The sequence below is a fragment of the Ammospiza caudacuta genome, chromosome 17, assembly GCF_027887145.1.
Source record: "Ammospiza caudacuta isolate bAmmCau1 chromosome 17, bAmmCau1.pri, whole genome shotgun sequence".
NCBI classification, from domain to species: Eukaryota; Metazoa; Chordata; class Aves; order Passeriformes; family Passerellidae; genus Ammospiza; species Ammospiza caudacuta.
The window spans coordinates 17,493,244-17,505,855 of record NC_080609.1 but is presented as its reverse complement, the minus strand read 5'-3'; the positions used below and the strand labels follow the sequence as shown (position 1 = coordinate 17,505,855).

At 36.3% G+C, this 12,612-nt stretch overlaps 1 protein-coding gene across 3 annotated transcripts in view; it reads right to left on the bottom strand.

Moving 5' to 3' along the window:
* KCTD5 (potassium channel tetramerization domain containing 5) overlaps positions 1-12,612 on the bottom strand; it is a 32,013-nt gene that overhangs the window by 7,152 nt on the left and 12,249 nt on the right. For 2 of the 3 annotated variants that reach the window (XM_058816339.1, XM_058816337.1), the window contains exon 5: positions 6,044-6,169. In XM_058816339.1, coding sequence (XP_058672322.1) covers positions 6,044-6,169 — 126 coding nt within the window. Of the gene's footprint in view, positions 1-739; positions 816-6,043; positions 6,170-12,612 lie in introns of all 3 variants that reach the window. The other variant, XM_058816338.1, reaches the window with a different exon arrangement.

Genomic DNA, 12,612 nt, shown 5'->3' with positions numbered 1-12,612 from the left:
TAGCCTGATGTTACAATAAACACTCAGTAGCACGTTCCAGCCCACAGAATCTGCCAGCACACATAAACACTTCAATCTCTGTGCTTTTACGGTAAAGGCTGGCAGTTGATTCACACAACAGTTTCAAGTATGGTTTTAAATTCTAAAATCTGAGATATTTGGTTTCCTTTTAATATTGCTTAAATGGCCATTATATTATGTCTTTCATAGTGACTGAAGACAAGCAAGGTCTCACCTACTTTGCCCAATTCCATGGGATTTTTTAAAGGCTGGAGTTCATGAAACTCCCATTACCATTTGTGTAGCTCAGGGACAGTTCAGAGGCAGTGTGGTGTTAGTTCAAAAAATTAAAAATCTACTTTATCACTTGCTCACTGTACTCCCTCCTACACCTGGATCTAGCTTTGTGCATACAAAGTTCTTTTTCATTTCAAATTCAGCATTATTGTTTTGAAGTTATGAAGCCAGATGTCAGCACAACTATTTTGAAAAATTTCCAAAATACAGAAAGTCATTTTCCACTGGTCATATCATGCTTTAAGGTACATTTTAGAAGCAAAACCCTCTTATTTCATGAAGGTAATTCATGAATGTAACACATGACTATGTGTACTAAGCAAAAAGCATTCATATGAAACTGTAGGAAAGAGAAAAGTTAATTCTGTGGGGAAGAACCAGGCTCTTTAAATTACTCAGCAACTGCTCGTTAATACATGCCAAAGGGACTAAATAAACTTACGGAAGATAGTGCCACTGACACCAAGTCAGGGTATTACAGTGTCATTGTAGCTTCCACAAAATGACCTAGACGAAGGCTTGAAGAAAAATTCACAGACTGAGTTGTACTGGAAGGTAGGGAAATATATCAGGAGCAGATATCATAAATGCTTCATACTTAAACTCCTTCCCCAAGTCTTTGCTGTCAGTCAGAGCAGAGAACAAAGTGCTGGAGTAGATGCCCACAACAGAAGATAACAGTCTGACACAATAAATAGAGTCAGTAAGTGAAACCATATCCATCAGAGACAAAAACATGGCTGAAATAAATACCTGTGCAACTAGAAAATAATACTGGATCTATTAATTTTGTTAATATTTCCGATTTAATATGAAGCATTTGAGTTTATTCATTCCTGGAAGAGTACTTGCAGGATTAATAGCCTTAGAACTATTTTATGTAGTATCAGGAACACATACAGTAAGATAAAGCTGAGCCAGATCTGGACACTGAACTTTGTGCACTTTACTGAAGCAGTAATCCTAACATAAAGCAGAAAATTCTATTACATTAGGCAATATTTTAACACACTTTTCTTGATGCTTCTTCTGTAACCTTCACCTCTACTGAAAGGGAAATCATAGACTCACAAAAGTGGGTTTGGCTGGAAAGGATCCTAAAGATCATCTCATTCAAAACCCCTGCCATGGACACCTTCCACAGTCCCAGGCTGCTCCAAGCCCTGTCTAACATGGCCTTGGACACTTCCAGTGATGGAACAACCACAGCTTCTTGGGACAACCTGTGCCAGATGTCTCACCACCTTAACGGTAAAGAATATGCTAATCATTGTATCCAATCTAAAGCTAGCCTCTTTCAGTTTAAAAACCTCACCCCTTGTCCTGTCACCATGAGCCCTGGTAAAAAAGTCTTTTTTCATCTTTCTCATAAGGCTTTTTAAGCATTGGAAATGCAGTAACATCGGCCCTAGGGCTGTCTTCTCCTGGCCTAACAACCCCAACTGTCTCAGCCTGTCTTCACAGGAGAAGTATTCTAGCATGCAGGCCATTTTCGTGTCTCTTCTCTTGACCCACTCTCACAGGTCTTGTACTGGGAAACTCAGAGCTGAATGCAGCATTCCAGGTGGGATTTAATGACAATAGAGTTGAGGGGGAGAATCACTTCCCTTGACCTCCTGGCCATGCATCTTTTGCTGCAGTCCTGGATAACTGGCCTTCTAGTCTTCAAGAATTGCTGGCTCAAATTCAGGTTTTCACCCACCAGTATGCCCAAGTCTTCCGCAATCCTGCAGTAAATCCATCTATCACCCAGTCTGTACTGATACTGGGGATTGTACCAACTCTAGTACAGATATGCTGTATAGAGGATTTTCATTATTTTCATATTTCTGTTTTATTTTCCCTATAGGTGCACCAGATCCAAAGCTGGCTTAAAAATTCTAAACAATGCTGACTGAACTCTCATATTCTAGGGACCTGAGTGTGATTGTTTCTTAGGCAAAAGAATAAGAAAACTATTTCTTCCCACTCAAAATAAGGCTGCTGCTGCTGCTAGAAATGTGTTTTAAGGACTGTTTGCCTCTCAGGCAGCTTAAGAATATTACATTCAATTCCAGCAAAGTGCCAGTTTATTTTGTTTCAATAAAGCTTCAGCTTTGACTGATTCCTTTCAGCCATTCCTGAAGACCTGGCAAAAGCAGTAGCTTCTGTTCACATCATTTCAGAAAATAATATAAGTTCTTTTCCAGCCATGTGCAGTACCTTCATAGAATCACAGCATACCCTGAGCTGGAAGGGACCCACAAGAATCATTAAGTAATGATCCTGGCCTTGCACAAGACAACCTCAAAAATCACGCCATGTGTCTGACAGCACTGTCCAAACTTCAGAGATAAGTGTTAAGGCTGCTTTACAGCTAAAAAGGTCAGGTGTATAGGTGAGAAGCCAAAGTTTATTCTCATGTGATGGTAAATATCTTCAATTTATACAGGCTCCAGTGACCACCCACACCATACCACTGAAAATTCAATGGTATGTTATCTTCTAGAAACTAGAGAGTGGAATAAATATGAATAGTACTTAAAGACACATTAGGAAAAGTGCCTAAGTTGTTTTTTCAGATGCAGCTTTTTTTGTCCTCTTCCACTTGTGACTTTTAATGTAACTTGATCTTCAATCAGATGTCAAACTATAGCGGAAAGGATCCCTCCCCAGAATTGTTTTCTGTGATAAATACCACTGCAGCACCAAGATCACACTATTTACTTATACTTGCCACATCTTTACTAAGAAAATCCTTATTTCAAAATTATCAGTTAAGACCACCTTTGGATTATGCTGCACTTCAATCAAGTTTGTTAAATTATTGCCAAATCAGACACTTACTGAAACTGTATACAGTGAGTTTGGATCACACGTCTCTACATGTAAAAAGCCTATCTGACAGAAAAGATGGTGCACATAAAATAAGAAAGAAATGAATGAATGAAAAGCAATACTGGCCCTAGAATCTACATGAAGAACTTTCCTTCTCAGCAAAGCTTTAAAGGTACTACTCACAATACAGTTTATAAAAGCAACACTAATTATTCTGTCAAAGAAGCAATATCCAGAACACAAATTCTACCTTTGCCAACCATGCCACAACTATAATCACAAACACACACACACACACCACCAGAACTAGCTGAAGGACAGCACTAGTGGGGGTGGGAATTGGATGGGGCAGAAGAGAATCTGGTTAAAATCCTAGGGCAGCTAGTGCTCACCATGACATTTACACTTAATCTGAGTCATTCATATCGTAATCCGTTTCTTCATCGTCACTCTGAGTGTCATGCAGCATGCAGCACGTATAGAAGAAGGAAGGGAAAAGAAGAGATTGCAAGTGAGTCAGAGCTGCAAAAAAGTAAATTCCACTTACACCTGAAGCATGTGGCAATGACATTTATTTACTTTTACCTGGGACCTCTACTCTTTGTATAAAAAAGTATGACAGCTGACCATTTCAAGAAGGAACGTAACAGATATCATGACAATTTCCTCTTCCAAACATCCTGAAGTCAGCAGATAGAAGCAAACAATCAGGTCCATAAAGTGGTTTGAAAGAGAATACTGCTTGTGGGAATACAGCTTATCTTTTGGTTGTGCCATGGCTACCAGTAAAAGCCAATGGAACCATTTAAGATGAATTTTCTTTGTTTGGGTGTATTAGAAGGTTACACAGAAGTTGTCTATAACTTATTATGCTGTTAACTAAAAAAAGAAAACAGAAGAAACAAGTCCCTAAGAAGGAATGAAGGTGAAGCATGATTAGATGGCTATCAGAAGATACTTTCTCCCATTCTGAAAATCCAGGACTGTTAACTAAAACTGAAGGGCTTGTCAATAAAAAATAGATATTGGCAGTTTGTTTTTTTTTCTTCTCTAACTCAATCTTCTGTAAAAGTAATAGGAGGAGTTTCTTGTAAGTCAGTCCCAGTACATGAACATATTATTCTGTATATAAAGGTGGATCCCAGAATTTCAATCATATGAACTTCATGAAGACCAAGTCGGACACTACTGAGGCAAGAGGATAATGCTTGCTAAGAGGAACTATGGAGACAACATCTCCCAAGTCAAGACCCCTGAACACAGCTGTCAGAAACCTCTCAAGAAAAAAATAAATGTTTTTTCCTTTTTTTCCCAGTCACAACATATACCTATATACAAAAATTTGATCTTTTAGAAACTTAATATATAATAGAATTACTTTTCAAGTATCGCCTATTAATTGCTAGGAACAGCTTAACTCTGCCAGGACAAAAGGAAAGAACCTCCAACCAAAATTAACAGTAATTACTATTCATCACAGGGGTCAAATGATGCTCTGCTCTCTTCTCTGAAATAATGACCAAGCAGCACACTAATGAAGATGTCTAAGACAGCCTCTCTTAGCGCTACTCCATTTACACAGTTGTAATTCAGTCTCAACTAGCTTTTGGTTTTTGTCTTTAGCACTAATTTTTGACCCATATTTTCTATTACATCAAGGATGCAACGTAATTCTGGCACCTACTAAAATTACCTGAAGATGCACTACCATTCCTTATGAAGATTTTTATTAGGCTCTAGAATTCCACATTTTATTTCAGGTAGATATCTCAGCCCTAAATTATTACCATACACCTCTAACATGTCAACTTTCAAAGTCTTCCTCAAGCATCCTGGCAAAACCAGACCTTAACTAGGGTTTTGAAAGAGTAAGTCATGGCTTACCCAGTTTCACTGTTTACCCCTAACTACATTAATCCTCTACAACTCTTTGAAAGCTTTATCTCAACAGGGATGAACATAAATTACTCGTTTCACTAGGAATCCAACATACAGCTTAGAGTATTTCTACAGTTCAAAGTATAAAATTATTCCATATGTGTAGCTGCATAAGCATGCTACAAAGCCTAGAAAGTAATGAAGTTTTATCTATTTGAGGCCTCAATACCAAGACTCAGACCCATTCTTAGCATTATTTCAAAATCAATTTCTTTGAAGGTGACTTTTGAAAAAGCAAGCTTTGATGATTTATCAATAAGGGAAATCAAAAGCTTTTAAGACAACTACAGATGTATCCAGTTTGTCTGTAGTCATCTCCTCATACAAAGCAGCAATACAATGATAAAAGCTGTTCACCATCCATGACTCTGAATACACTTACATTACAGAACCCCTCTGCCTTATGGTTAGTCAGCTGTGGTTTTACATTTTCCTTTGTACAAATTCTGAAATACAACCGAGTAAAATGCTAAGACACTGTGCCCATTACAATCTTATTATAAAGCTGGTTACAGAAATTAAAATTGGTAGAACCCTAAAAACATTAACAAGTATCCTCATTTTATTGCATGTGACTGTTTTACGGAGATAGCATCTTTCAAGTTCCATTCTCGACAGTAAGATTTCTTCAGCAGAAGTCAAGCAAGAAAAACAGTTTTTAACTGAACCAGTGTTATGTGTTATATGTTGAATAATAAACAAAACCTAGTTTCTCAGCTGTAAAGAGCAAGTATTTGCCAATACCTGAAAAAAACAGGTACTGAAAAAGTACAGAGTATTGTATTTAAATAATTCAGGCATGCATAACAAATGCATGCTGATTGTACCATTTACAGTCCCTCATACAATGGACAGGGAATCATTATTAGTCTTGAACAAGGGAGGAAAAAAGGACAATGAAATAATAGTCTAGAACAGAGGTAGATTTATCATGACTTGTGAAGCCCACCAATTCAACACCATTTCTTTAGTCCAATGCCCAGTAACTCACCTTTGCTTTTTCACTGGGTTCACTGGTTGTGCCATAAGGAGTGTTATGCAATTCCTTTGAGACAACACACAGAAATTCAGCCTGATCTTCATTGCCATAGTTATAGGAAGAACCAATACTGACCAGCTGAAAGATGAAATTTTTAAAAAAAGTCAGTTGTATCTCCACATAAAACAAATTCCACAAAGTCTCATGATTAGTACAAACATTCCTCATGGTTCAGACTGTAGGCTGTGCCTGAAGCATGATTCTCCACTTCAATGCAAATACGTTTTGATGCTGACAAATACATTGAAAATACACACTCTGATGACAAGATACACACAGGTTATTCTTAAACAGTTAGGGAATGAATGATTCACTGTGAAAGAAAAGACTGTGGAGACAGGCCAGTGAAGAAGTAGCCTGTTCCCTCTTTCTGTTATTTACTAGAAACCTTCCTATCTTCCAAAGTTAATTTCTAAAGTTTATATGCAGTATCTTAACGTGGCATGATTTAACATGTAAATGGCTGCATGCAGGATCCTCTTTAGCCTGAAGGGATACCCATCAGTACTTACAGAATAATGGTATTTCTATTAAAACGTATTTTGAATGATCAAACACAATATTTGCATCTGACTGGAAAACAACAAGACACGGTATGGTGGGACATCAAGACTAACATCCGAAATTCATACGTACTGCTACAAGGAAGTTAATTAAGGAAGTGCTACAAGCAGAAGCCATGTATAATGAAATGTGACATATTTACAAGTTTCTACAGTCTCTACATTGAATGATAAATGACAATTCACTGAGAAAGAAGAATATACTCAACATCACTACTACTTCTTATGCAGCATGTTTATCAAATGGCAGAAATTGTCTTACCTTACACACAATACACTTACCTAATATGCTAGAAGCTTTACATGCTTGCCTGCCTTTCCAAGTCAGATTCAATTCAGATGTAGCTGGTTCATTTATTTTAAAGTTTTATTTCAAAAGCACAAGATAATGTATGTTCTACAAGATAATGTCAGATCTACTGACACAGATCAAAATCCTAAAAATAAAACTGTTGCACAGATACACTGTGTCAATTTGTCATTACCCCAACTACATTGAATCTATCAACCAAATCACCACACATATACAATAAGACTGCCCTATTTCCCAATTTTCACTGTACCATTTAAGTGCTCTAGAAACAGCCACATAGAAAAGGCCTAATTATTTTTCTAAACACTACAGTTACCTCTGTAAAGACAAATAGTGTGCTACCCTTAGTCTAGCAGAACACCAAAGAGAGTAAAAGATTTGTTAAAGCATGAAAGATGAAGTCAAGATGAAATCCTGATCCAGAGTTTGCACTTAAGGGATAAAATTATTCTCCCAACAAAAACTGAAGTTAGACCAAGGTTAAAAGTAGCTTCCATACAGCACTGTTAAAAGTAAACAAAGCCTCACTGTACTTTCTACAGAGAGGAGCAAGCACTTCCACAGATGAACAGAGTCAATGTCTACAAAGAGCAGTAGGCAGTGTGTCTACATAATGAATCAACTTGATGTCAGGCCTAGGCACTGTCAAAAATTTTGGGAGCCTGATGATATTACAGCATACAAGGCTCAGCTTTCCATGAGCAGCACTGCCCATCAAAATTCATCATTCTCAAATTACGTACTTTAACTACACCAGAAACCTTCCCTGCCTCTTCCTCTTCTAACATCACTCTAGTTCTGCAAAATATATATATAAAGAGCAATGAACACAGGCAAAAATTATCGTCAAAGACATTTTTTCAACCAAAACTCTGTAATGAAGTTACAAACACCCAGGTTTTCTAGAAGCACCGATGGATATAAAGACATTATTTACCCTGAGATGTTAAATCAGCTAATCTTTCACAATGAATACTCTGCAGTCTGCACCATAAGGTATTTGTGCAACACAGAATCATGAAACCCACAGAGTAACTAGTTGCACAAGATGGCCTAAGAAAGTCTACTGAAAAGCTGCAGAATCAACTCAAATTTACTTTGTATATTAAGATGATTTGTTGATTGTCTTTCCTATCAACAAAAAATATGTACAGATTTTCAGAAAATAATAGCAATTAAGTTGCTTTAAACCCAACAAAGTGGTACAAAGTTTATACTATACATTACACAGCAATTATAAAACATTTCATACAAATACAGTAACTGCGCCAATTATTAAAGTAAAAGGTAGGACATTAAACAACATTTTTAACCCACTTAAAGGCTAGAAAACATTAAAAAAATTTGCATACATATTTAAATAAAGCCACTCAAAATTCATCTTCTCTGAAGTTTGAAGAATTCAAGCATACAATTTGATTAATATACAGTTGACTCTTCTTCTTGGAAAAAGGCAAGGACTAGTTATCAGGTAAGCTATGTTAACTACCAGAAGGAAAAATACTTCTATACTTATTGACACTCTAAAGAAACAAATGACCTCTTTGAAAGTAGATACCATACAAGACCCAAACATCAGCCAAATCATCAATCCTGTTTCAACCAGGTTGACAGGTCTTCAGTGGATAGCTACTAACAAATTCTTCATAATCCAATCATGTAAATCAACGTATTGCACGTAAGTCTTCTTTTAGGAGATGTGGCAGATTGAATATTTTTAGCCAGTTGGATAGGACTATTAATTTAGCTGACTGCAAAACATCTAATGATGTTTTGCCACTACTGAACAGTTGATAAAGTCACTTTTGCAGAATGAGACCCAAGGTCCTAAAAACTCCAACTCACAATACTCTCATAAGCAGTTTGATATGTGTGCAGTCAAAAATGTAGCATTTGCATAGTAGCAACTGTATGCTAGAAATGTCATTGTAGCTTTCTGAAATGATCAACAATAAGGCTGATGGCAGAAAAAGAAACAACAGAAAATGATTGCAGATTAGAACTGAACTGTTCTGTCAGGAACTGAGATCAGAAATATGTTTTAGCACTCCTATTCCAAAAGTCACTTCACTGTTCCCAGTATTGGTGACAACACTTCAAGAAAGATGCTAATGAACTGGAAGACTATCCCTGTCATGTCCATCTGCCCCCACACTAACACCCCCATCTCACACCCCAAAAGAAGCCACAACACATCAGAGTAATCTGAGGTATGAAAAACAGGTAAAAGGATTTCAGATTATCCAGCCTACTGTTTCTCAGACTTTCTGAAAGGACAAACTGTTTTTGTTTTGAAGCCACATTTGCTTCATGTAGCTTAAATTACCAAGAACTTAAGGAAGGATAAAATAACATGGCGAAATGGTAAATTCCATAGATTCGTATGCTTTTATATATATACACATATACACATATGTATATATACATACATATACCTGTTTTTCTGCATTGGTTTATTCCTTCCGTGGCTTGTTTCATTACACTCATTACTAAAGCAGTGTGATCCTATTTAAGCATCCCTGTGAGACCCAACAGCACCAGAACTGAGCACAGGAAAATGCCAATGCGACTTATCACAGAAAATTCATTACATACGGATCCATTACTGCTTGTATGACATAAGGGTTGATTGTACTAGTAGGCTGTCAGCTACAGGTAAAAAAAGAATGGGAAAGCAACATTACTTTTATTTTTATTAAATCAAAAGAAATAGAGGTATTGCTTGATGTGCTAATAGAGATCACAATTTTCCTGAAAAGAAATCACAAGAAGGAACTTCCTGTCTCATAATAAGGAACCTTATTTTTGAAGTGAACTAATCTCATGCCTAACTGAACTGAAACAGCTCTCTAAACTAGACACATTTCAGTAACATGCCTATACAGATTTGTTGCATTGTTTTAATAATATTGATTCAAAATCTATATCATATATTTACCAGACAAATCAGCAACAGTATTGCTATCTCGGATAACCACTCCAGCCTGCACAAACAGCAGCCCAATCTTCTTCATCTTCCTTCTTCCTCTGCTTACCACTGGAGTTACTCATTTTAACTAACTTTCCTATTCACCACTAGTAATTTCCTTCTCTATTTTGTGATGCTCTAATTCTCAAAACAAAGTAAATTCTGTAACAATTATTCTCAAATCCTATTTTAAATATTCTTGTACTTTGAATATTTCTGCTTCTATTTCAGATGTGGTGAACCCCTTGTACACTAGAAAGCTTGAAAAAACGGTCCTTTCAAAATTTTAAATTATACTACCAGCTAATAAAATCAAAGAAAATCCTCCACTCAATTTTTTTTTTTTTTACCGAATCAAGTTGTATGAATCTAAGAAATTACTCTATGCCTTTTAAACATATAATGCGTTTGTTCTGCCTTCCCAAAGGATTTGCAAAAGGTTATGAAGATACATACATATCAGCTCTTAAAACTCAGCATTGATGACTGACACCAGGCCTGAAAGAATATTTATTTTAGGTCTCTTAATGCAATAGTCAGACTTCAAAGATTATTTTTTTTTATTATAATTTTTATTTTATTTTATACCTGCGTTAATTTCTTCACTGTCCTCCCCACCTTCCATTTTATAATGCTGTCTTTTACTTTGAGCTATCCAGGACATGAACGCATGAGTAACATCATTCTGCCTATACCCTATACATTGCTTACAAGCCACAAGTCTTTCTCTGTTGCCAGAAGTATGAAACACCCACATTTCACATTCCAAATGTTACCTATACAACTGCAAGAAACAGAGAGTGCTTGGTACATTGAAAGCAGATTCTGCTATAAGGCTGGGTAACAGTCCAGGTTTCAAATCTAGTATTGCATAATTATGTGTCCATATAAAGTCACAAGCAAAGGTTTGTTTTTATTAAGCCATTTCACTATCATGTTATCTTCATAATGTTATACTCATCTTTCAGACTTAATAAACATATATGTTGCAAGAAAAAGAACAAGTACTCCAGGCATTTTGTTGATGAAAAAAATTACAGAGCACCAGGTTCCCAAATAAATTCACATACAACACTTCAAAATGTAGCACAGACATTTAAAGAAACAGAAACTGCCTCTAATGTTACTGAGAGCAAAAAATCCTTCCCAACCTCACAAATACTTAGAACTGACACAGCAATCAAAAAAGCAGAACACGGGGAAAAGGAAGGATGAAAAAAATAGAGAATGAATGAAGCTACGATTCTCCATTTGGATTTCAAGAAAATTTCCCAAGATGGAAAAACCCCAAAACAACAAAACAGTAAAGCCAAAGTAACACCCAGCATGTTTTTTCAACTTGACACAAGATTTAAAACTGTCTATTTTGTTCTCCCCTCATTCCTCCATATTTTAGTTATAAAAACTCCCGTTACTCGTTATTCAAATTTGAACATCTTTCATCCACCTAAAAAAAGAGTTAAGTTCTGAGTTATCAGAAATAAAGGGTTCAAACTCAGAACTTAACTTTGGTCGATGAAATAATCATTTTCCTAGGTTACCAGAACAATCCCCTTCTGGATCCACTGAACTCAAAGGTGTATTTTTAGGGCTCCTTACGTTTGAATTGTACCTCTTACTTAACATGTATGGATCAAAGGCTATTAATATTGGAAGAAAATTTAAGGAAAAGAAGTTATGGTGGAAGTAAGAACTCTCCCTAAGAAAAACTTTGAACTAAATAACCGAGGGATTTTTGTTCAGTTGTTTCTCTCTTATTTTTACAATGTGGACATTCATAATGTGTAATGAAATATTGTGAATATAAATAACAGCCAGTCACAAATACACACAAACTACTATGCGCTGTACATCCAGAAAAAAAGTGGAATGATCTGAAAGCAGCAGAAACGCAAGGAGGCCAAGCATATCACTGTGAGGGCAAAAAGAATGGTGTGACACACCTCACTGCAGCATTTCTGGAAGCATCTCTCTTCCCCTTTCATTTCCCGTGACACTATCAGCAGAAACTCTGACTGCTGAGCCCGGCCACAGCTGTACTGGGAACCTATACTGATAAGCTGAAATAACCAATCAAAGCAAAACACAAAAAGAAACCTTTGTAAAGCTGAAGTACATACCGTTATCCAAATTGTACAAGTAGCAGATGAGCTCAAACGTTCAGGTAACACTTACTCGCCACTAGAACAGGTTGCTATCAAGCTACAACTTTCATTTCAACTTAAAATTTACTGAGGCAGTTGCAAAGCCCTTTTTAATTTAAATGTAAGTTAAGAATTACTGATAAGAAGACAGAAAACTCCCCATATAACTGTGTTGTAGCCAACTACTCTGAAAAACAAACAAAGTTTGGTGCGTTATAAAAGTAACCATTATTTTCCTGTCATACATTGACAAGTGGAGAAGGCAGCATGGATATAAGACTGGAGGGTGTTATGTAAAGCAATATATAAAGCCTAGGTATTAAAGAGCTTCATCTTTTGCAACTACTGGTAAAATACAGCTAAGGAAACATAAGAAGTCAATGAGAGGAAAAAACACTGAGTGGTCTAGATTAGTTTTAGAAAGAATAACTTACAGAAGATCCAAGAAAATAACTGGAATGTAAAAAATTGTCTTGTTCCCACAAAAATCACTACCAAGAACACTGGTCAAACATCTAATAATTTAAAATTCA